Here is a 26,454-nt window from a genome sequence, read left to right on the forward strand (position 1 = left end):
TGCATTGTTTTTTAAACTGTGGAGACCAGGTTGCGCATCCATCAGTCAACGTATATTTTGTGGGTTTTGAGCCCCTGAAGAAGGTTCCATTAATGAATTGTAGGGACTGAAACATGTCGGGCATTTTACAGCACAACACAACAGGGTCAAACATGGATTTAATCTAAGGCCTACGTGTTGGGAGATCTATCAAATCCTGTATCTATGTTTTTTATGTAATTGTATTGTGTACAGTTTATATGTATTGTGGCTGCTTTTTTGATTATCACACATTGTGCAACTTTACCCGGTTTTAACATTTTTGAGGATTTTAACACAAAGGTATTTGTATTTTTGTATAACTGTATTTTTGTTACTATTTTGTGAATTGTATCTATTTGGGACAGTGATCACAATTAATTAAGAATTTAGAAGTTTGTTTTGATTTCTTTATATATAAAGTGTGGGTTGCAGTTATCAATATATTCAAATAAATCTGTATCCAAAGATGTATATTGTTTCACCTGTACATGTGGAATGCTTGCATTTCAAGAATAACTGACTGTTAATGGACAACTGAGGTTACAAACTTATGTTAATGATACAGAAAGAATGGTCAGATATTTTTGCTTGTTATTTAATATATTCAACAAATACGAGTTTTTTTTAATTTCTGTTTTGTTTTACAGTCTTTAGAAGTAAAGGAAAAAGAAGATCAAAAAAAGAAAAGTGACGAGGCTGAAGCTAAGCATATCATGCAAATAACAGCTCTGAATGAAAACCTGGCAACTCTGAAAAAAGAGTGGCAGAGCAGCCAGCGGAGAGTTAGTGAAATGGAAAAACAAACTGATGATTTGCGTGGGGAAATTGCAGTACTGGAAGCCACAGTACAAAATAATCAAGATGAGCGGAGAGCCCTGCTAGAGAGGTAAATCTACTACATGATACGTTGTTTACCAAATATTATGCCTTATGTTCCCTGTTGGGCTCTAAAGGAACTTGATCATCGCCCCTATATCAATTGGTGTATATTACAATTTGCTAAGTACCTACAGTACAACTCCTGTTGCTCCTGCACTGCGCTGCTTAACCTTGCCAAAAATTGAGAACCTCAAGCCATACAAAAGGACCCAAAACTGTGCATGCACATTTAAAACTGAGGGATTTGAACATGCACAACCCTCTTAAGTGGACTGTGGCTCCTCTGCTGTTGTATCGTGCATGCATCTCTCATACTTCAATCCCTTTTATGCTAGCTAGAGGTACCTAGAACCTGTGGGCTATACACTTTACAGTCCACAACTCATGGGCCTTTTTCTCATTTTTGCAATCCGAAATACTTTTTCCATTTGCATTATTTTGTGTATTTTTATTTCAACATTTTTGAAGTTTTGTTCTATCTTGCTTCTGCACTAATTTAAATGGTGCACTGTTTATGAATGGCAATACTCCACTCTTTGTGAATTAAGTCTTTGTCACACTTCACATAAGTGAGGGGATTTTTCTTAATATGTCACTTGAAATGCTAGACCTATTTACAATGACCTAAGCTAAATCATAGACTTACTTTTTTTCTGAACCCCCAGACACTGTGACCAATTATTATGGAAACTTGAAACTGGACGCAATATGGAGATCCAATAGAGTAAGCTATACCAGTTATATGGTGGCAGCCTTCCCTTTATGAATGTCCCTGGTATACCAATGCAATGAACTGCATCCGGATGACTATTCTACCCCACATCTTTAACCAAAGTATCATACGCATTTTACTTCGGTACTGTGGTATATCGTGCCACAAAATGGTTACATGTTTCTGTTGAGTAGGAAAAGGTCATATGCAGGTGCCTGGGAAACAAAGAGTGGGGATATTTTGGTAAGGAGACTGACACCTGGTCAGTCATGAGGATCACCCAGGTTCCCCACCCCTTTCCTAGCTTTGTATGTCAATTCTTGAGCCACAACCCCAGCCCGAAGTGGCATAATGGCCCAAAATGTATAACCTAGATTCTGAGACCCCAGGTTTGTATAGTGAAGGCTGCCACATTTGTGGAAACACTTTTATGGCGCTTGAAAACCATGTGATAACTTTAGCAAACAATAACTGACAGAGCGAAATAGGCTCCTAAGTGCCGCTAATAGAAGCCACACAAAAACATCTTGCTCCATACTATAGGGCAGTGCCGACACTCAGAAGCGATAAGTCTGCATACTACAGAGCAGAACACCCAGTAAAGGCCTCAGGGAGCCGGCTGCGAGAGATGCGTTGATATAATTCAAGATGATGGCTGGAAAATAATCTTGGTGCCTTGAACTGCTGGGCGGCTCGCTGTACCAACCGGCTCATCTGGTGCAATTGTAGGCTACGCTAGTCTCCACCAGTCACCAAGCCCACCTTTGGCTGACGCCCAGCACACCTTCGTTCTGCACTTAGCGGACCAATCCAAACGTCACAAGTATAAAGAGAATGAGTGAAAGGGTTAATATGCAATGACTCTGTGACTATAAATTCACTTTTGAAGGATCATTGCAATATTGTGTATGAATAACATGTGTTTGTAAGACAAATGTGTCATATCCAAGGATTGCAGGCGCATTAACTCCAAAATTGCAACTTTTGTGTAAATCACTGTGCCTTGAAAAAGCCCAGATACAGGAGAAATATATGCATGTGCCTCCAGTCGAAGAATGTTGGCACCATCTGAACACACAACATACTAAGCACTTTGGAAATAAACAAAGAAAGTGAACTAAGATGAATTGATGCTTTATATATTTTTTTTTATAGAAACAGAGCACAGGCACAATACGCTCACCTACCTATTCGCACATACTGCTAACATGTTGACTGTCTGAATATCAGGAAAGGTCAGGTAGCTGCAACCATTTAATGGAAAATGTGAGCACACGAGGCAGGCGCATCGCACAATATTCACGTCTCTCCTTATAATTCTTGTTAGGAGAGTCAAGGAGAAACAGCATATGATGCTGATGACTTTCACAGCAACCAAGACGGACACAGATACAAGAAGTGTGGTGGATACTATACAAGACTGTTTGAGCCACCCGTGATGGGGCGGGGGACTAAGCATCACGCTTTTGCTGAGACTTTTGGAAAATGTGTCCTATGTCCTGGGAATTTTTTTTCATTTTAAAACCGGGTCCCCGTTTTAGAGAGCGAGTTGAGCTACTTCCCTGTGAGCGTGCCCTTGGGAGTTTTTCTCCCAGTATTTGTGTAAGTAGTGTGTCCACATAAATGCATCTTAAGTGGCTGTACTGGCTCAACCTGCCTGCCAGCAGGAACAAGCACAATCTCTGATATTGAAGTATATCTGCCTGGTGGGTAACGCAGGCAACAAGATAGTGTATTGAGATGGATTTCAAAGTTTGTTCACCAAGCAATAAAAGTAATAAACAATGACTGCTGTAATAGTTGATGATTTTCTAGCCTGGATCACAGCCATCCCTGGGAGAGTGCCTTATGTGATGAATCAAACTGAGTCATCACAAATTTTCCTGGCAGTGATCTCCTCCCATGTGGCCAGGGAGGGCAGCCGCTTCCTGATCCTGGGTGCGCCTTTATGAGGGAGGATCACATGGGAGGAGACAACTACCGGGGAGATGCCATGACTTCATTGGGGAAGACGCGGCATCTCCCCCTTTCCTATGAGCAGGGAAGACACTGGGCCTCATTACGAGTCCGGCGGTAACCGAGGCGGTAAAACCGCCTGGTTACCGCCGGACTCGTATTACCATTCCGCCTCCGTGACTCCCGGAAATACCAGGGCATTACGACCCTCATGGGCCGGGAATTCCGGAGGCGGAATTCGGTAAATCCCCATTCGAGGGAATTGGGTCCTCTGACGTATTCCATATCTATGACTGTAATAACCTCAGCTGAGCTGCTTAAGAAAATCTTCGGCGTCTGCGTCCTGCGTCGATGACGTCGATACGCCGCCCTCGAGGACCTCCTCCGACGGCCGACATCACTGGATGTTGTAAGTAGGACGCATGACGCCCGTAGCCTCAGTTCCGTTTTTTCCACAAACGTGTTCGCTTCGGAGATCTCAGCGCGCCTCAACTCTTTGGAGTTCCTGTTCTTTCTCGGTTCTTCGAACCTGTTTCGTATTGTGAAGTCTTTCTTCGTGAAGATGTCTACCTCGTCTTCCACACCGCGTCCGGGCTTTAAGAAGTGCGGGGACTGTGGGTCCAAGATGTCGGTTACGGACTCGCACAACGCCTGCCTCTGGTGCCTCGGGGAGGACCATGACACGGATGACTGTGTCGACTGCCAGTCGCTCACTTCAAAAGCCTTGCGGGAGCGCAAGAAGAAGTTATCGGTAGGTAAGATGTCTAAGCCACGGAAGTCGAGGTCTGCGGGGCTTTCGACGGACGATTTGAGAGGCGGCTCTCCGCGTCATCGTCGGAAGTCCTGTGGGTCTCGGTCCCGCCACTCCTCTGCCTCTTTGAGGCACTCCCGGAAGCGCCGTCATCGGTCGCCTTCCCCGTCCTCTTCTGAGGACTCCGCCCGTTGGAGGGTCGCTTACCCCACCAAGCATGCGACGCCGGAGGAATGGGCTTCCTTCGGGAAGAAAATGTTGGCGATTCTCGAATCGCAGGGCACTGGTCCGTCCGTGCCTCCGAGTGGGGTCGGTCGTGACCGGTCGAGAGATGCCGCTCGCACGCCTTCGGGCTCGGGTAGTCGCCACGATTCACGGGAGATGAAACGCTCGGACAAGGGGAATCGTTCTCGGCATGCCCGTTCCAGGACCCGGTCCTCGACGCGCTCGAGACCGTGTGAACCTGTGGTGTCTTCAAGGAAGACATCGACGCCGGTGGTGCCGAGGTCATCGACGGACTCTTTCGAGGCCCCGCCTTCGAAGAAGTCGTCGACGCCATCGGCACCCTGGCTGTCGAGGGACACGCTCGGGGCCCTGGCCTCGAGGACTGTCAGTGCCATCGATGCTGTCGGCGCCGCGGTCGACGCCGATTCACTCGACGCCTTTCGAGGCTGTTTCGGCGGGGGTTCCCCGGGGCTCGGTGGAACCGCCTTGGAAGGCTCTGGCAAAGGCCAAGTATGGCTTTGTTCCGCATTCTGTACCTTCTTTCCACCAGCTTGAGTTTATTTTGGAGGTGGATGAGGGCTCTGATGATGGCATGGTTCCGGATACGGTACCGGACGAGATTTTCTCGGGCCATAGCCAAATTGAAGACCTGCGGCAATCCCTGCACGATGCCAGTGGGCTGGACACCTCTCCGGAGGTGGAGTTCTGTAGGCCTGAGCCTGGCACTCTTGCCGACTCCTCGTACCGGCGCCTTATGTCCGGGGTCACAGAGTACTTGGGATGGTCTGCTCCCCCAGGGGATTTTCTTCAGTATGACCTTACGGATATCTTCGACCAAGGTCCACCAACTGACCCGGTACTGCCGTTCCATATGGCTCTACAGAGGAGGGTGGCGGCGGCTTGGACTGTTCCGGAGAGTCTCCCGGAGGTGGGCAAGTCTTTGCCGTGAAAATACCGCCCAGCCAGTAGCGACCCCTGCTACTTGACCAAGCACCCCACTCCGGAGAGTTTGGTGGTGCAGGCGGCTACGACCCCGGCAAAGCAGGCGTCGTATCCTACCATCCCTCCTGATAGGGACAACAGGCGTTTTGATGGCTGGGCGAAGAAAGTGTTTTCTTCAGGGTGTATGGCGGTTCAGGCGGCCAACTTCGTATGTGCCTTGTCACGTTTCACGCACACTCTGTGGAACTGTGTTGCATTAGCGGCTGAACATATTCCCGAAGGGGATGAATGGGATGGTTTCCTTGCCATGGTTCAGGATGGTAAGGATGCCATGTGTGAGGCCGTTCAGTCGGGTTTGGACATGGCAGATTGCGTCAGCCGGTCCATGGCGGCGAGCACCGTGATACGCAGGTTTGCATGGTTGCGGAAGTCGGGGTTTGCTCCTGATGTGCAGGCCCGGCTCCTCAACATGCCCTTTGACGGGGAACATCTTTTTGGCAGCAAGGCTGACGAGACCCTTGAGAGGTTGCAGACCTCCAAAGCTGCAGCAAAGTCGTTGGGCGCTGTAGTTCGCCAACCTCCGCCTTTTCGTCCTAGGGGACAGCAATGGAGGGGAGGTTCCTTTCGTTATTACTCGTCCTTTGGTAAAGCGAGAGGAGCTGCCAGTCAAAGGGGCCACCGTAGGGAGTGCCAGAGGTGGAAAACAAGGTACTTGAGGTGCCAAGGCCGCTCGGGCTGTTGCCTCTTTGCCCTCAGGCAACGCCGCAGCTGCTTCAGCTCAGTCATGAGGCCATGTCCCATGGTTCGCCGGTTGGGGGAAGGCTGGCGCAGCATCTTGCAGAGTGGCACGCCATTACTTCAGATGTGTGGGTCCCGGAGATCATAACCCACGGCTACTGTCTTCCTTTCCGACGGAGGCCTCAAGACAATCCACCAGGGAATCTCTCTTTGAAGAGTCCGGATCCGCCCCTTGTGCAGGAAATTCAATCCCTGCTGGAGAAAGCTGCCATAGAACTGGTGCCTGTAGCGGAGAGGAACAAGGGTTGGTATTCCCCTTATTTTTTTGATTTCCAAGAAAGACGCGGGATTGAGACCCATCATGGACTTGTGCGGTTTGAACAAACTCCTCAGGAAGGACAAGTTCAAGATGGTTACTCTCTCTCAAGTCCTCCAGGCCCTTCAACTTCAGGACTGGTTGGTGTCTCTCGACCTCAAGGACGCTTATTTTCATGTGCCGATACATCCAAAGCACAAGAAGTACCTGAGGTTAGTGGTTGGCGACTTGCACTTTCAGTTTCGGGTCCTGCCGTTCGGATTGACCTCAGCCCCGAGGGTCTTCAACAAGCTCATGGTAGTGGTGGCAGCGCACCTCATGAAAGGGGGGGATTCACGTCTACCCCTACCTGGATGATTGGTTCGTCAGGGCGCGCTCTCCTGAGCAAGTCCTGGATCATCTGTCAGTCATCTGCCACTCCCTCCACAAGCTGGGCTTCTCCCTCAACTTAAAGAAGTCCCATCTGACACCAACTCAGAGGCTCCAGTACATGGGAGCAGTGCTAGATACGTCCCTGGGGCAGTGTTTTCCTCCCCAGGTGAGGGCTCATCACATTCACCAGATGGTGCACAAGTTTTAGCTTGCCCAGAGTCTCCCAGCATTCGAGTTCTTGAGATTGCTCTGCCTCATGGCATCCTGCATTCTTCTGGTGCCAGAGGCCAGGTTGCGGATGAGATCTTTGCAATGGGCACGCAAGCTCCAGTGGTCTCAGTCCTCCTGCTACAGGGCAAATGCGGTTGCTGAGTGAACAAAATGACATGTGCAAGATAAAGAAAACCCAGAGTGAAGGGCTGTAGTGAACAATACCAACAAAAGGAACTGTGATTTGAAATCATAAGAATTGAGAACTATTGAATACCAAACTAAAGAAAAGCCTTTTTGATAAGCCTATGAATGGAAGTCAAGTTTAAGTGAAGTACACAGAAAATATATTGGAAGCAAAGAACAAATCTTATGAAATACAATGAACAGCACTTAATGAATACTACTGAAGAGTGTGACAGTAATGTGGTGAAGAAAAAAGTGCACCATGGAAAGAACTGGGGAGAAGACGGCCAAGTGAAAGCGAACCAGAACAATGGTTCAGTTACAATGGAACCTGTGTGGACAAGAGAGCCTGGAGTAGCCGTTGCATGACCTGTAATGGTTGGACTGTGTGGTCCGACACCTGCGCCTATACTGGGGAAACCCTAGCTGTGCAAGTTAAGAAAACATACAGAGAGCCAAAGCTAAGTATATGAAAGAGATTGCTGAAGTGAAGCAGAAGAAAGCAATCTGTATTAACTTTCAAAGATGCAGAAGGATTGTAAAGTTCACCTGGACCTGGTTTTGAATAATGAGAAACTAGAACTAAGTTGGCAAGCTGGAAAAGCTGACATCTTGGGGGAAGGGAACCCTGAAACCTTATGGCTTTTGTTATTACCTTGGGGAAGGGAACCCCGGGACTTTGTGGAAAGGTTTTGAACTTGGGGAAGGGGACCTGGAAAGCAAACCAGGAGCTGGAAGAGGCTCAGAACTTTATTTTGGAACACTATTTGATTTATGGTTGACATCCCTGCACATTGTATAGCTTAGTTGTGACGGCAAGTATGTGTTTTGGACACAGACAGACTTTTAAGTTGAACTTATTGACTCACTGACTATCCTTAGTTTCTTTAGGTAGGGAAATCCCACATTAGAATAGGGCAAGTTAGGTCTTCAACCATCCTGACATTTGAGTTAATAAACTACTTTTGTTTGAACTTGGAATCTGTTTTCTGTGTCCTGCTTTTTGATGCCTTCACAGTATGGACGCAGGCGGCGTTTAACATCAACTCCTACGGCGGTCTTGCAAAGAGCCGAGCGACTGGTGTCAGACCGCCGAGGGCGCCTGCCAGCAACCCTTAAACCGGCATTGCGAACAATGATGACGAGGTACCTGGAGGCAGAAAGCGTCCTTCAGTGTGTCGAATCCCAACCCGCAACTTTGTTACAGAAGAGCACAGAGGGTGAGGACTTTGTCGGCTTTTCTTTGTAGATTTTCTTCTGCAGTGAGCTAAAAACGCAGTTGTAGACCCTACAGAGTGATAGAAATTCCATAGAACAGGGAATTTGACCCATGTTCGTTCTCAGTAGAGGGGCTCCAACACTCATTTTCAATTTTGTAAAACTTGTGGTTTCACCCTAAGTAACTAAGGGTAATCCAGACATGGACCCCTTGCTCAATGTGCCTTAGAGAGGCTCAGCTTCACCTCTCTGAGGAGGTCCAGCAAGGCCGAAATGCGTGTCTTGGGTTGCTGATGGTACTCCTGTTCAGAGGGGAACTGCCTAGCATTTTGGTGCTGGACTGCCCTTGTGAGTGGGACACAGACTGATATGGAAATGGATATTTCTCCTCTGTGAAGGTGCAGTGAGCTAAAATGCAGTTGTAGACCCTGCTGAGTACAAGAAATTCCATAGAACATGGGATTTGACCCATGTTCGTTCTCAATAGAAGGTCTCCCACACTCCTTTCCAAAGTAATATCCTATATAGCCTTAAAAGATGGCATAAGCAACTGGCCCTTATTGGATGTGAGAAAACCCAAGCTACCGGGCAAATGAAAGGCAGCATATTTTAAGAAATACATATAAAGAAATACTTGACAGGTTAGTGAAGCAAGTATATTGGACAAAGTGAAGAGACACCTAGACCTTGGCAGGAGAGTACACCAGGGCTATGTGTCAAAGTGAAGCCTGGTAGAGAATCCAGTCTACGAAAGGGGCTATACTCAGACTCACACATATCTTGGCAGGAGAGTAAACCAAGACTGTGAACTAACCTAAGTTGGATGAAGAGGAGCGAGATTCTTAAAAACCATAGAAACGTTCAAAAGGGAAGGGAGAAAACCCCTTTTGAACAGTGTGGAACTTTGTCAATTTCGAAGCACATTGTTTGTTGTTGGTCCTTTTTCGTTTGGAAACCACAGACTAAGGCTGCAGGAGCCGAGGCAAGCAACCCATTTTTCCCTTTTGCACATTTTGTTGAGTTTATGGTGTGATGATCAGATTAGGTTTTGGACCCAGGACGAAGAACTTAATCTTGCACATTCTGACACTGATATTAGTTTTGTTGAGACAGGGAAACCCTTTTAGGATTAGGAAGAGTCAGGAATTTCCCCAATCCCACTTTTCTTTTCTTTTTTTTTAAAATTATCTTTATTGATTTTACAACAAGAAAAAAAAATCCCTTTCCCCCCTCCACGCTCCCCTCCCCCATCCCTGTCCCCCCTCCCTGCTGCCCCTCCTCCCCCAGAGGACCTACAAGTCTGTCTTCCACCGAGGAACTGTGGGAGCCCTATGCTCTTTATAAATCCAATTACTTTAGGTGTTGCGGACACCACTGCACCCTGTAGTCATCCTTCTGGAGTGCCAACGTCTCTCCCCACTTCCCAGCAAATAGCTGCAAGTTGTTATTCATTGCTTAGGACGCCCATTCCATGGCAACCAGTTCCCAGATCTTTGGCAGCCAGTCCTGAACCGTGGGGACCATTGGGCCTTTCCAATTCCCAGCTATTAGAGTCTTCAAGTGTGGGATTCATGCAACGAATCTCCAATCCTACTCATGCCAAAGGACGCATTCTAGACTGGGTAGCGGACCATAACTGCAACGCAGACATCAGCTCCAACACCCCCGGCACCTGGACAAACCACCACCTCATTCATTTCTCCATCCCCTCCACCATTAAAACCACTACGCCTAACATTCCCCCACCACCTGCTTTAGCTAGAAGTGCTCGTAAACTAACGAAAAACAATATCCTACCGTTCTTGGAGATTCCGGCCCTCAAGCTTCCGCTCTCGAAGGACCCCCTGGCTCTAGTAGAACTCTACAATTTAACTATCAAAAATGCAATCGATCCCATTGCCCTGCTAGAAAAAAAGAAAGCAAAAAGAAAAAAATACACGCCAAATCATGGTTCACTACGGAACTCAAGGAACTGCGTGCCCTCAAGCGCATATCGCTCACCGAATGGCAGTCCGATCCAGAAGACATCACCCTATATGCCTACAAGACACTTGCTGCCCAATACAAAAAAGCCATCACAGCAGATAAATCTGCTTCCTATAATACCAGAATCGCCAATGCCAAATCTGAATCTAAGGAAATGTTTGCCATCCCAGCCACTAGCACCCAAGATCTCGTAAAAGACGAATCCTGGTGCTCGAGCATCCAGTCTGCCATGCTCAACAAAATAGATCTCCTGCTCAGCAAAATTAAATCCCACTACAATGCCTTGCCCAAATCGGATCTGCCTACCTTGCCAGCTGAAAACCTCCACTCCTCAGAAGACAAAATGCTTTTCGCCTTCACAGATGTGTCGGGATCTGAAGTACTAGCCATACTTACATAAAACCATCCAATTGTAAAGGTGGCGCCTGCCCGGCCAATCTCATCAAAGATTGCGCTGACACCCTAACACCCTTCATGACAACATTCATAAATGAAATGCCTCTTTCACCTTCAGCATTGTCGCACCTTGCCTGAAGGGAGGCATGGGTTTGCCCACTCCTGAAGAAACCATCTTTCGACCCTGCTTCTCTAAACTACAGACCCATCACCACTGTTCCCTTCTTGCTAAAATCCTAGACAAAGCTGCATACACACAAATCCAACAATTCCTAGAAACAAACAACATCCTGGGTAAGAGGCAATTGGGTTTCCGCTCCGGTCACGGGACTGAAACTGCCTTACTGGACCTTAAGAACCAACTAAGGGAAATGATTAATGAAGGCAAGCCAGCGTTGCACCTCCTTCTCAACCTGTCTGCAGCGTTTGGTCTTGTGCACCATGGGACACTCTGCAGACAACTCATTAACTCAGCCCAATTCTCCCCAGAAGCGACTGCCTGGGTTACCTCCTTCCTTGAAGGCAGAGCCATGAAGGTATTCCCAGAGCAGACTTGCGCAGCTCCCACCACCATACATTGCAAAGGCCCACAGGGCTCCTGCACCTCTCCCACTTTGAATAATCTTTTTACCCTACCTCTCTTCAATGAACTGGACAATCTCGACATATCCTACACCAAGTATGCCTACGATACACAAGTACTCCTTCCTCTCACTGGTGCGTATGAAAGAGACGCAGAAACATTATGCAAAACCTACCCCACCATCCAAGCCTGGATGTCAGCCAATACTCTATGCCTCAACGGGGATAAAACCGAACTCCTCATTGTTGGCCCCAAGGAAACATTGAGCAAGCTTGACAAAAGTATAACTCCTTTATCATAGACAACACCCAAATCCGTGTTTCAGCAGCAGTCAAAACCCTTGAGGTATGTACATTGACTCCACTCTCTGAATGACACGCCAAGTTAGTGCCATTGCGTCCTCCGCTGCGTTCACAACCAAACTAAACGGTCTAATGTTATCTATCCACGCATAACTGCCTCTCCATAGCTAGAGCTACCATTGCAGCCAAATTAGACTACTGTAACGTCTCATTTGCGAGCACCTCATCCAAAAATCTTAACAGACTTCAAATCATTCAGAAAAATGCTCTTGGTGCTTCCCTCAGCATTCCTAAAAGGGAGCACATCTCCCGTGCTAGACAAGATGCTCACTGGCTTCCGGTCGAAGAATGGATACTCTTCAAGACACTAGCCATAACCCATAAATGCCTCTCACTCACAGCCCCCCCCCTTATCTTACGGGAAAAGTAATCAGAGCTACCTCCTCCAGACCCAAAAGGTCACATCACTCTAATCAGCCTAAAGTCACCTCCTTCAAAAGGGCCAACGCAGGAGGTGCCAGTGTCACTTTCCTTGCTCCCAAACACTGGAATTCCCTCCCCATATCACTTCAAAATAATACCTCACATAGCGTTCCGCGAAACTCTCAAAACTGAGCTCTTCAATTAGCTCACCAGAGTATTTACTGCCCACTCACTCCTCCATACCGGGGATGGTCTCCTGCCATCCAACTGGGGCATTCTGTTTCTTACCTGAACCTTTCTACCTGTAACTATGCAATTTCTGTATCAATGTAACATTCGCCTGTCTGGCATTAGCTTCAATGTAACCAAGAACCACAGACAGGCGCTCAAGTCTATTTTCCTTGTAACTAAGTAAGCACTGCTATAACAGCGCCACGATGCCCCATGGCCTCTTTGTGCGCTTTATAAATGTAAAAAATAAAATAAATTGCTGCCAGCGTGAGGACCGCTCTTGCCTTTTCCCGGCCCCTGGGTTCTCTTTCTTCGTTGTCCTTTGGCAGCCCCAGTAGTACTTGCTCTGGGGATCTATTGACACCCTGCCCAGACGGCTGAGTTTGAGCCAGCTGCACCTTCTCCCAGAATGGGGCTATTCTTGGGCAGTTCCACCAAATGTGGGCAAGCGCACCCTCCTTACCGCATCCCCTCCAACGGGCCCCTGAGGTTTCCGGATATATAGGTTTTAAGCGGCGTGAGTGTAGTACCATCAATAAAGTATATTGTACTATGTTTCTTGTAATTGGGAAGGTTTGGCCAGTGTAGGAATTCTCCTCCTTTTTTTTTTAAACGCATTTTATTGTTTTAAACAAGTGCATGAAACATACAGGTAAAAGGTGAGCAGAAGGCAGTTAACTCGGTAATGCATACAGTCATGTTGCAGCATGTGCTGCATTAAATGTGGTCGGATGGTTGTTGCGGGGAGGGTGGGGAAAGGGGAAGAGGGAGGGGGTGAGGGAATGAAACAGGGGGCAGAGGGTTTCACTGATCGTCCATCCATTTTCCCCAGACCTTTTGAAACTTGCGTGGACAGCCTCTTGCCATGTAAATTCGTCGCTCCAAAGAGGCGCACCTCGTGACCTCATTAGACCATCGGGTTAGGCTCAGTGCTGCGGCAGATCCCCAATTTGCAGCAACCAGCCTTTTGCCCGCCCCCAGTGCCACGGCCATGAACAGTTTTTCATGTTTAGTGAGGCCCAGTTCTCCCCGTATCCAAAGCAGTATCAACTTTGGGTCCAGTGTTATTTGGGATCCCACTATCGTGCAGATTGTGCGCGTGCAACCCACCCAGGCAGTCTGTAATGCAGAGCAATCCCAAATTGTGTAGAAGAAGGTGCCCCTTTTACACTTGCCTTGAATGCAGTCTTCCGCGCCCGCCCTACTCCATCTAGCCAGCATGGTGCGGGAGTAATATGATCGGTGCAGTATCCTGAGCTGGATCAGGCGTAGTTTCGCATCAATGCCTGTCTCACCTGGGAACATCAGAGCTTCCAAACATTTCTCCTGTTCCAGCTTGTTTATGTCCCTTTCCCATTTATCCTTCAGTTTGGTGAGTTCCTTGGTGCCGAAGGAGTTGAGGGCCTGGTATAGCGTGGAGGTAACCCTTGAGGGAATACGTTACACGAGGATGTTGGTTTCCAGGGGGCAGCAAGGCAGGATTTCCCCCAGGTCCGGGAATTGTGCATTCATGGCGTGGACGAGTTGTGTATATCTGAAGCAGTCAGCAGGTCTCAAGTCGAAGTGCTCCCTAGGGGTGTCAAACTCAACCATGCGCCCCCCTTGAATCACTTGTTCCAGTGTGAGTATCCCGAGCCTTTCCCAGGGGACCCATTTTTTGGATTTCAGGGAGGTGTGGATTATGCCAAAGGGGTTGGGCCAGTGTAGGTCTGGAGCCCCAGCTGATGTGTTTGTGTGCTTCTTCCCATGTACGGCAGATGTGGAGTGACATGTGTGGAGTTTTGGCCGTTCCGTCCCGGGGGGCATACAGGACTTGGAGGGGGAAAGCGGGTGCATGGCGGACAGTTCAGTGCTGATGTTGGGGAGTGCGCTGTCGCCATGTAGCCATTTACCACCCCAGTGTGCGCAACTAGGTAATATGTGCGGATGCATGGTAGTCCTATCCCTCCCTCCCAAATTGAACGTTGTAGTGTCGTGAGAGCAATTTTAGGTTGTTCCCCCTCGTCCCCCATAGAAGAGTCTGTATGTGTCTGTCTATTGATGCAAAGATTCCAGGGGGGATGGGCAGTGGGGCGTTCTGTAGAACGTATAACAGTCTCTGAAGTGACATCATCTTGAATAATGCGCCCCTGTCCATTAAGGACAGTGGTAAGGATTGCCAGTGGGAAATGTCTGTGACGGGCCTGTCAAGAACAGGTTGCAAGTTCAGTTGCGAGGCGCTTATTCGTATGCCCAAGTACATGAAACCACGGACGGAAACCGGGTATGGACAGGGGTCGGGGATCGTGTTTGCTCCCCCTTGATTTGGAAAGAACACTGTTTTAAAACCATTGGTAGTCCGTAAGGATTTGAGACACCACAGGGCATGAGGCCACCGGTGTGATGAGATAAATGAGGAGGTCATCGCCATACAGCAAGACCAGGTCTTCCCCTGCCCCAGGCCAGTCGCCGTCCGCACGGAGCCTGATTGCCAGTGGTTCTATTGCGAGGAGGAACAACAGGGGAGAGAAGGGGCAACTCCGTCTGGTCCCGCGCCTCAGCGGAAAAGACATAGACTGTCTGCCATTCACCCTAACTTTTGCAACAGGGGATTCATATAGGAGCTTGGTCCAGGAGATGAATCCCTGTCCAAAGATGATTTGAACTAAAATGCCCCACAGAATCAAATGCTTTCTCAAAGTCAACCGCTAGTAGAGCTTGCGGGTCAGGTATCTCTGGGACACGGTCCAGGGCGAATGGAGTCTACGTAAATTAATGCGTGTGGACTTATTGGGCATGAATCCGCACTGGTTGGGATGAACCAGCGACTCGATCACTCCTAGTAGCCTGTTGGCTAGGTCTCAGGCAAGGATTTTGGCCTCCCCATTTATCAGTGAGATGGGCCTATATGAGGCGCACTGCTCAGGGGGTCGTCCCGGCTTGGGCAGCACCACAATACAAGTTTCCCTGAGGTCTGGGGGGAGGGCGCCCAGTTATCTGCTCCGGAGGAACATACGGTGCATATGCGTAATTAGTGAACCGCCAAGGCGTTTCCACGTTTTTACTGGGAACCCATTGGGTCCCAGGGTTTTCCCGGTTTGGAGTTGTGTGAGCGCGGATTGTAATTTGTCTTCCGTCAGTTCGAGGTCAAGTGCTTCCCTCTGTTGTGTGGTGAGGCGCGGGAGTTCAATCGTAATCGAGGAAATTTGAATGGTGGGTCTCGGGGCTGCCACCCAGGGGGGGGGGATAGAGGTGCTCATAATATTTGGCAAAGGCTTCCGCTATGTCGGAATCCTCCGTCAATAGATCCCCGTTCAGCGTTCATATTGCTTGGACATACCCCTTGCGTTGTTCCCGCCTTTCCAGCCAGGCTAGCGTTTTTCCTGCCTTATCCCAGCGTTCATAGATCTGGCTCTGGATCGATGAGTGGGAGGTCTGAGCGTTATCTAGGGCCAGATTACTTAGGGTCTCTTGTGTTGTTTCCAGGGCCTCTTGTGAGGCCACGGTACCCAATTCCAAAAATGGTGATTCCCTTTTGGAAACCTGTCCCTCAGCCTCCGTGAGATCACGAGTGTGGTTGCGCCGGTGGGCGGTCACCAAGGAAATAACTTCCCCCGAAGGACAGATTTATAGGCCTCCCAGGTCGTAATTGGGCAATTAACAAAGCCCTCGTTGAACTCGAAATATTAATTGGATGTATTTGTCAACCCCTCAGCTATCTCGGATAGCCCCAAGTAGTATGCATTCAGGCGCCAGGTGGTGTCTGGCTTCTGGTGTTTGCTCGTTAGGGTCACTAGTAGAGGAGAGATCCCTCTGGCCAGGAGGGCCGCGGATATGAGTCTGTGGGACGCGTTCCGGGGGATGAGGATGTAATCAATTCCAGATATTGTTTCGTGGCGTGGGAGTAGAATGAAAACCCAAACTCATTTGTGTGTACAGCCCTCCAAGTGTCTAATAGCCCAGTGCAGTCGGGTCCTCCCGAGTTGAGACCCCCCTGTGTGATCTATCTCTGGCGACCTCCATTACTTCGTTGAAGTCCCCGCCCACGGCCCATACATCCACATCCTCTTCCTGTAATATCGATTGCAGTCGAGAAGGAGGTCTTTTGTGAGTGCAGGGGGTGCGTATGCTGCAATGAGGCTCCACCGTTCTCCCCATAGGTCACCCAACATGGCTACGTATCGACCGCCAGGGTCGGTTCAGACCTTTTTAACCTGAAAGGGGATGCACTTATTGAAAAGGATCATTGTGCCCCTAGCGCCCCTTGAGAATCCCGCCTGGTATGACTGCGGGTAGTTGGATCTTCTGAAAAACCTGCATTCTGTCCCTGCCAGATGGGTCTCCGTGAGAAAGGCCACGTCCGGGGAGTGTTTAAGGTACTGCAATATTAACTTCTGTTTGATGCTTGAGCCTAAGCCGTTCACATTCCAGGTCAGCAAAGACAACTGACCAGTTTGTGGCCTGTTAATGTGTTGAGTTCAGTCGGCATTCAAGGAGGATCGTCTGGTCCGTGTCCCACCCACCCCCCGAAGTAACACCAACGTCAACCCCGTCATCAGCAAAAGACTGCACTTCATGAACAAAAACATTCTCTGGTATCCGGAACACCGGATCTCTCGTCCCAGCGCAACTGGTGCCCGTAACAGCCGCTATCTTGACATCAGGTTCTGTGAGGCTTGTTAGCCAACACCCGTGAACTCCCCCCTCACCCTGTACTCCCCCCCCCAACCGGAAGCACCTGTCGCCCAAACCTACAACCAGCACCCCAGGGGTTTAGTTCACTGCTCCTCTTACCCGTTCTGGGCCGCCCATTTAGGTACACGTGTCCCACAGGTTTGGCATCTCCTGCCTAGGCAGAGAGGAAGAGCAAGGGGAACCATGTGTGCCATCCCCAGAGCGGCTCGGACCGTTGAGGGTCATCCATTGCCCCTATGACTCACAGGTCTTTCCATTTCCACCAGGCGAGTTATCCTCTGTGCTGTCCATGCTTGGGATGGGTGTTTGTCCCCGAGTCGGGGTGGTGTGGAGTTTCTCCTTTCTCTGTGTGTGGTTGCTGGATCTTGGAGAGGATAGAGCCTGGGTTTCGAGCCAGGCCCATGCTTCTTTCGGGTTTTGGAACACGTGGACAGTGTTGTTGGGGTACAGCTTGAGAGTGGCCGGGAAGAAAAGCGCATATTTAATGTTCACTGCTGCCAATTTCCGCTTGGAGTCGTAGGACTGGCAGGCCTTTTGGACCTCTCGCGTGTAGTCTGGAAAAAACCCTATCCAGTTCCCGTTGTACGAGATTGGGCCTTTTGAGCGAAGAGTTCCATGGACGGACCCTCCTCCCGTTCCGGGAGCCCAAGGATGCAGAGGTTATTGCGCTGGGATCGGCCTTTGCTGTCTTCGGCCCTGGCCTCGAGGTAGGCAAGTTTTTTTTCTCCACCTGCACTAGGCATTCCTCCACTCTTTTGGTCGTGTCCTCGGCGGCAGAGATTCTCTGTTCCGTTTCCCCCCACGAGATGGCAGGTTCCGCAGGTTCTGCAGGTCCCGCAGGTCCTGGCGGAGGAAGGAGACCTCTGAGGACAGGCCATCTATTTCCGTTTCCACGGACGTTCTTGACTCACAATGGCGGTCATTATGTCCGCGAGTGACAGCGCCTGACCTATTTCGCTAACTGGAATGCCCTTTCCAGTGTGATCAGCGGCAGCGGGCCCCTTCGCCGGGACAGACATGGTGTATCTGTCTATTTTGTTCTGTGCTGCAGTCTTACGGAGCCCCGTTCGGGGGTTGGCGGAGGGGGTGTTTGCGTCTCTCAGGTTCAGGGAGCAGTGTCCGGTGTGCAGCAGGCCCTGACGAGTGTCCCTGATCCCAGGATAATATGGGTGCCGTGATGGTGCCAAGGGGGCCTGGGGTTGCTGTTAGAGGTCGCCCCGCTATGATCTTGGCTGCTTCAGGTCGGTAGAGGGAAAGGTTCCCAGGCCTTTATGTCTTCTAGGGACTGAGGAGCTCTCCTTGTTCGCTCTGTGGCCCCCCGGGTCTCTGTCTTTCAATCTCCCTTGTGGGTCCCGTTCTCCCGCAGCCCTGTTTGTACAGGCGCTGTCTCCAGGGTGCTGCGCCCTCTCCCGAGTCCTGGATAGCCCCCCTTGCCCCTTACTTGAGTTTTGCAGCTCCGGTGTTCTCTGTCTGCTGTTGTGTGTCCCAGCCACCCACTGGGCCTGACCAGGAGGTCTGTCCTCTATATGCCTCGCTGTAGTGGTCTGGAAGCTTGTGGCAGCCTGGGCCTGCCACGTCTGGATCCCTCGTGGGCAGTAGGAAGCCCGCCTGTCCGGCGCTTCTCACCCTCGGAGGCCGTGGCTTCCTGACCACGACCCACGCGGTACACCGGGTTGGGGGAGGATGGCGACCTGAAGTGTTGTGGCAGCCCGGGTCCGCGGCTCCGGGATCTTGTGTGGGCGGGTGGGGGGTCTGCCTAATGCTGCCCGGTCTTCTTCTTTGCCGCGCTTCACCCCCTCAGAGGCTGCGGATCCCTGGCAGCCCCCAGCGCGGTCCGGTGGGTTTGGAGGAGGATGGTGGTATGAAGGATCTTGGCAGCCCAGGCCCGCGGCTTCAGGCTATCGTGCGGGCGGTTGGGAGTCTGCCTGAGACTGGCCGGTCCTCTTCTTTGCTGCGCCTTGCCCCCTCGGAGGCTGCGGCTCCCTTGCAGCCCCCGGTGCGGTCCAGTGGGGTCAGGGAAGGATGATGTCCTGGAGGGTGTGGCAGCCCAGATTTGCCTCTTCAGGCTCCCTCGTGGGGCACAGGGGTGTCCCTTATGGCTATCCGGTCCCTTCTCTTGCCGTGCCTCCCGCCGTCAGAGGCAGCGGCTATTTGGTTGCACCTTGCGTGGTCTGTCAGGATCCGGAGAGGAAGGGGAGCCTCTTACTGCGCTCCCGGCCATATGAAAGGGGACAGCAGTGTTGTTTCTCCAGGGAGTCTCTGTCCTCCCACGCGTTGGCCAGCCGTGTTCCTTCAGTGCTGGAGTTTGTCCTCCTTCCCGCGCTGCACCGCCGCGGCTGTTACTCAGTGTTTCTGCCACGATACAGCTCCGATTTTTTTCCCCAGATTTCAGAGATATGCTGTCGGACCTCTCTGCCTTTGGCATGTGGTTTCTTTCAGGAATTAATTTGTGTTAAATCAGGATATTTCCAGGACTACGGGCAGCCCTGATGGAGCAGCAGAGAACTACGACTGCATCCGTTGGCTGCTCACCAGCGCCCCCGCCCCCCAGTCGACTCTTGATCTCTCGCCCCAGTGTCTGTTCCCGTTGACTCATATAATTCCATGCAGCTCTGGGGGTAGTATCATCTAGGATTCTATATAGATCGGATATCAATCCCTTTGTGCCATCATGTGTCGGCAGGAACTTCTCGAATGAGTTAACCCGCCTGGTGGCCTCATCCCTGACTCCTGGACTCAGTAGCCAATGCCTTAGGTGCGCATATTGAAGTCTCTCCCCTTCCCCCACTTCAAACACTTGCTTGCAGTCTACAAAAGAGCATATGACCTGACCATGTAGCATATCCCGGATTACTCTGCAGCCCTCCTCCCGCCATTGTCTGAATGCCCCCCGTTCCTTCCCTGGGGTAAAGTCTCTGTTGTTAAAGATGGGGGTGAATTCGGAAGGCAACGTTGTGATTGTGTTTCATCCCAACCAGTCTATCGCAGACATCTGCCACTAGTTTAGTTATGATGCTCTTATACATGTGTTGCAGCCTGTGATGTTTCGGCAGCCATATATCCCTGAAATTGTGTTGCGTTACTGCCATGTCCATCGAGGCCCATAGCTTGTCCCTGTCATGATGCCCGCTCCCGGGGAGCCGGTTCAAGCCCGGCGTCCCCGAAAGCGGACATCCAGTCCCCAAGGAAGGGCCCAGCAACCCCATATAGGGGCCCATTGGACAGTGTCCTGGCGCCTATGGCGGCAGGCTCATAAAATACATCAGTCCCTGCGCCCTAGGCGCCAGTCTCATTATGGGAATGCTTGGGTGCACTTACCTGATGCAGACCATGCTGCAGGATCCCGGCCTCCTTGAGGCCTGAAAGGAACTACTTAACCTGTGGGACTAATTTACCATCCGGGCGTGGTCGGGGAAGGATACATACCTGATTGGAGGAAGGATACATACCTGGAACAACTTCCAAGGCTATTTAAACCCCACCCGAACAGCCACACGTGCTTCGCGTTGTTCTGCATCTAGCAGCTGGACGCTCACCGTGTCTGCTCCTGCATCCTGACTTCTGCCACGCCTGCCAGCATCCTGGATCACCTGCAAAGGAAGAGAAGAAGAGAAAAGAAGAAGGAAAAGTCCTTACCTGCTAAATCCGCATCCCGGAGACATCTCGCCGACAATCCTGAAAAGGAAGACTTTAATTTAAAAGCTCATTGCGTCGATCGCTGCAGCGCCGCATTCCACTCACCTTCACAGGGCGCCTCCATGTTCAGCAGCGATCATCCAGATTCGCAGTCACGCCCCAGCGCCTAGGGAGAAAAACACCAGAACAAAAGGTGAGAGAGAGAAGGGAATAAGGAAAGCTAAATCTCCATGTTAAGACTTACCTGTTGATTCATTCCCTCTTCATTTCGGGTCCGCGCCGCATCCTGGCATTTCCGGACCCCGGCCCCTAAGGGGAAAAAAGACATCAGCGTTAATGAGCGAATGAAAAGACATTACCAAAAAACGCTCATTAAAGACTTGCCTGATTTCTACGAGGATTTCACCTCTCATCTCGCACCCCGGCCCCTATGGGGAAAAAGACACTAGCATTATTACATTAATGCATGGACACAAGGGGAACCTCTTATCAGAAAACTTACCTGGAAGCCAAGCAAGTTTGGTTCTCACCAATCCGAAAATCCAGGGAAGTAACTGGATACCAATGCGCCCCTGCATCAGAAGCAGGATGGAGAGCTCGTCCTTCCAGACCCTAAGGTGAGACGCTGCGAGAAATCACAGAAGGGTTTCAAGGAGGTTGAGAGGGGAAAGTGGGAGGCCGATTGCATTACGCCGCAGACAGTTAATCCCCTATTTTCGCCTACAGAAGGATACTTCTGCGAGCCAGACAAGCCAGATTTGGGGGCCCGGTCCAGTCCGTCTTCCGAGCCCTGCGCATCACCTTAGAAGAGGTCACAGCAGCGCGAACCAGGCCAGCGCCTCCGTGGGAGTCAGGTGAGCATAACAGAACGCGAAGCCTTCCTACAAATTCCCACCCAGGCGCTATGGAAAGTTCTGAGACTGATCAGTTGGCCCAATTACTGGGGGAATTACGGGCCGAAGTACATGCCGCTCGTCAAGAGACTAATGCCCTCAGGAGGGAATTAATGATATCAAAGGAAAGAACTGATGACCTGGCCAGACAGCTTTTGCAAGGTCAAGCTGGGCAAACTCCTCTACCCGGTTCCGGAGGGAACCCTGCTCCTGTGGTTTCCAGTAATCCTGTGCAGATTAATCTACCTGGAAACATGCCGCTGGCCCCACCCGAACGCTTTGCTGGGGACCCCAAACGATTAGCCGTATTCATGAATCAGTGTCGTTTGCACTTCCTATGCAGACCTGGGGCCTTCCCTAATGATCAGACCAAGGTAGCCTTTGTATTGTCATATCTCAGCGGCTGCGCTGTCGATTGGTCAGTTCCACTGGTTACTCAAGATGACCCGATTCTCCATGATTTTCAAAGGTTTCAAGCAAGCATGGAAAGGTTATTTGCTCGACACTCTCAGGGGCAGGCGCTGGATGACGAACTTCTATCCCTGCGACAGGGCAATCAGGACCACCTATCTTATGTTGCATCCTTTAATAGACTAATTGTGGAAACGGGATGGCCAGAGGATAAAAGAGTCACGTTGTTTTATCGAGGCCTTCGCGGAGAACTTAAAGATGTCTTGGCCCAAGTAAAGATGTCTTGGCCCAAGTTGTAAATCCGCCCCAAGAATGCACCGAGTATATAGACTTAGTGGTCCAATTGGATCACAGACTTCAAAACAGAAAATCAGATCGGTCCAGGTTTGAGACCCGGGTGTTGGTCAAGACCCATGCTAATCCCAAGGGAGTTGATGTATCTGAGCCTATGCAAATTGGAGGGGTTAAAGGACCCTTAACTCAAAAGGAACGTGAAAGGAGGCGGCAGTTAAAATTATGTCTTTATTGTGGGAATTCTGGACACTTTCTATGAGATTGCCCGGCAAACCCCCCCGAAAGGCGGTAGGAGCCGCTGATAAAAACCATGAAGACTCTGTTTCGGGAAACGACTCCGCCCGACAAGTGTAGGGGTCCGCTTGCCGAGCTTGAAAACTAACTCTCAGACCTTGCATTTCATTGTGCCAATGGTTCTCGTAGATCCAGAACAGCCTAAGCGGTTGCATGCAATAAAGGCATACATCGATAGTGGGGCTATTGGAAACTATGTGGATCGTGAATTGGTCTCTAGGATTAACCTCCCTCTCTGTCCTAAAACCAGCAAAGATGTCATCACCACAGTCGATGGAACTGAAATTGCCTCTGGACCGGTAGCACATTCCACTACTGAGGTGACACTTATTGGTCCCGACGGTCATCGGGAGGGTGTTGTGTTTGATGTAATCAAGGCTCCACAGTTTCAGGTTATTCTTGGAATCCCTTGGTTAGAGACACATAATCCTCGAATTGATTGGCGAGCTAAGAGAATAACCTTCTCGGATTGTACACAAACCTGCTACCCAGAAAACCTGAAGATTAATCTAGCATCTGTAACCTCTGCCTCCATGCAACTACCTCCGGAATACCAAGACTTTCAGGACGTCTTCCAAAAGGAACAGGCCAACACGTTACCTCCTCACAGATCGTACAATTGCCAAATCGATCTGGTGCCCGGTGCACAACCCCCTTGTAGCAGGATTTATGCCCTTACCGAACCTGAGAATCTGCATTTGAGACAATATTTGGATCAATACCTAGCTAATGGTTTTATTCGCCCGTCAAAGTCCCCGGCATCCTCTGCTTTGTTTTTCGTGCCCAAAAAAGAAGGCGACCTTAGAACTTGTATCGATTACCGCGCATTGAACCAGATAACGGTTAAAAACCGTTATCCTCTGCCTCTGATCCCTGAACTCCTTGACCAGGTGAAGGACGCTTGCATATACACCAAGTTAGATCTCCGGGGGGCTTATCATCTGGTACGAGTTAAAGAAGGCGACGAATGGAAAACTGCCTTCCGTACTAAATACAGATTATTCGAGTACCAGGTGATGCCTTTCGGATTGTGTAACGCGCCGGCTGCCTTCCAATACTTCATGAATGATATCCTTCGGGAACTCATTGATGTTTGTGTTGTCGTATATATCGATGACATTCTGGTGTACTCCTCTTCGGAATCTGATCACAGAAAACACGTCAGGGCAGTACTTGAAAAACTGCGCCAACACAAACTATTTGCTAAATTGGAGGAATGTGTTTTCCATACCACAGAAGTTGAGTTTCTAGGTTTCATCCTGACACCCAAAGGAGTCCGAATGGACTCAAGAAAAGTGGATGCCATCCTCAAATGGCCATCACCTAGCTCTGTAAAAGGGGTTCAAAGCATGCTCGGCTTTGCCAATTTCTATCGCAGGTTTATCCCGGAATTTTCATGCGTGGTACAACCCATTACTGCACTCTTGAGGAAAAATAAACGTTTTGAATGGTCTGAAGAAGCCGAGCAGGCCTTTCAGGATTTAAAAGCTAAATTTACCTCCGCACCTATATTGAAACACCCGCGTCCAGATCTCCCTTATGTCGTCGAGACTGACGCATCCAGCCTAGCCATGGGAGCTGTCCTGTCCCAAAGAGATCCCGAAACCAAGCAACTGCATCCCGTAGCATTTTGGTCCAGAAAATTCTCGGCACCCGAGGTTAATTATGCAATCACGGACAAAGAACTGTTAGCCATTAAGTCCGCTTTTAAAGCCTGGCGGCATTATCTGCTTGGCGCTCGACATACCATCACAGTGATCACTGATCACCGGAATTTACAGTATTTGAAAACCGCCAAGGCTCAGTCATCACGGCAGCTCCGATGGGCTTTGTTTTTCGCTGAATTTGATTTCGTGATTACCTATCGACCTGGCTGCAAGAATGGCAAAGCAGACGCCTTATCCCGAATTGGAATGGGAGAATCTGATGCAAACTCAGAACCAGTACCAATAATTCCCGAACAGAGGATTCTAGGCATGACTTCGTTACAGACGCTTGAAGACATTCAAGCCAGAGTGAAACAACTCCTGGACCCTACAACCTTACAGGAATGGATACAAAAGGATCAGACTTTACCATAGATAATGGTTTACCTTATTTCCAAGGACGCTTATTCCTGCCACATAAGGAATTACACGAACTAGTTATTTCCGGTTATCATGATACATTACTAGAGGGACACCCCGGTATTGCCAAGACAGAGGAAAAGGTGAAACGACAGTTCTGGTGGCCCTCTTGGCGAAAAGATGTTAAATCTTTTGTGATGTCCTGTGGTGTTTGCGCCCAAAATAAAAGTCAAAAGAAAAGACCAGCCGGTCTCCTTCGACCTCTAGACATACCACCAGCACCCTGGCACACCCTATCAATGGATTTTATTACGGACATGCCTCCTTGTTCGGGGTACAATACTATTCTGGTAATTGTGGATTTGTTTTCCAAAATGGCCCACTTTATTCCTTTGAAAGGTTTACCTTCAGCTTCTGTCCTAGCCAAAGAATTCCTCGAAAATATTGTTCGGCTACATGGATTCCCATCTATACTAATCTCTGACCGGGGAAGCCAATTCATTTCCCACTTCTGGCGCAAATGTTGTCAAATGGCGCAGATCGACGTAAGATTATCGACCAGTCACCACCCTCAGACCGATGGTCAGACCGAGAGGACAAATCAGACCCTTGAACAGTACTTACGGTGTATGTTACATCAATCTGAAAGCAACTGGAAAGACATTCTTTGGATAGCCGAATACGCATATAATAATTCGGTACACTCTGGAACTGGCCACAGTCCTTTTTATACTTTGTTTGGGCATCACCCTCGAACCTCAAACCTTGACTCACCTCAGAACCTCCGAATGCCTGCAGTAGAACATCTGCATTCTACAATTACCCAAGCCTTCAAAGAGGCAACTACGCATTTACAACAAGCCAAGAGAAAATACAAGGAGAATGCAGATCTACATCGGAATGAAGCACCTCCGTATCAGATTGGGGATCAAGTGTGGTTAGCTACCAGACATTTACCACTCAAAGGGCCTCAAACTTTTAACCCAAAATATCTGGGACCTTATTCTATTACAGCAATAATTAACCGAGTGGCTGTTAAACTTGATTTACCAGCTAGTATGCGAATTCACCCTGTTTTTCATGTGTCACTTCTGAAACCAGTGGCACCCGGAACCCGACTACTCAAACCTCCAGAACCTATTCTAATAGATGGGGAGCCCGAATTAGAAGTGAAGAACATTTTAGACTCAAAAATGTTTAGGTCAAAACTGTTCTACCTAATTGATTGGAAGGGGTACAGACCTCAGGAGAGGTCGTGGGAACCCTGCGACCATGTGCATGCACCTCGATTAGTCAGGAAATTCCACCGACTCTTCCCAGACAAACCAAAACCCCCGGAGGGAACACCTTGGGAGGGGCCTTGGGGGGGGAGTGCTGTCATGATGCCTGCTCCCGGGGAGCCGGTTCAAGCCCGGCGTCCCCGAAAGCGGACATCCAGTCCCCAAGGAAGGACCCAGCAACCCCATATAGGGGCCCATTGGACAGTGTCCTGGTGCCTATGGCGCCAGGCTCATTATGGGAATGCTTGGGTGCACTTACCTGATGCAGACCATGCTGCAGGATCCTGGCCTCCTTGAGGCCTGAAAGGAACTACTTTACCTGTGGGACTAATTTACCATCCGGGCGTGGTCGGGGAAGGATACATACCTGATTGGAGGAAGGATACATACCTGGAACTTCTTCCAAGGCTATTTAAACCCCACCCGAACAGCCACAAGTGCTTCGCGTTGTTCTGCATC

At 49.7% G+C, this 26,454-nt stretch overlaps 1 protein-coding gene across 4 annotated transcripts in view; it reads left to right on the plus strand.

Annotated features, from left to right (window-relative positions):
* EEA1 (early endosome antigen 1) overlaps positions 1-26,454 on the plus strand; it is a 1,786,886-nt gene that overhangs the window by 1,491,751 nt on the left and 268,681 nt on the right. For all 4 annotated transcript variants that reach the window (XM_069629072.1, XM_069629073.1, XM_069629075.1 and 1 more), the window contains one exon: positions 669-907. In XM_069629072.1, coding sequence (XP_069485173.1) covers positions 669-907 — 239 coding nt within the window. The remainder of the gene's footprint in view (positions 1-668; positions 908-26,454) is intronic.

Source organism: Ambystoma mexicanum, chromosome 12 (assembly GCF_040938575.1).
Source record: "Ambystoma mexicanum isolate Mex_15411 chromosome 12, UKY_AmexF1_1, whole genome shotgun sequence".
NCBI lineage: Eukaryota > Metazoa > Chordata > Amphibia > Caudata > Ambystomatidae > Ambystoma > Ambystoma mexicanum.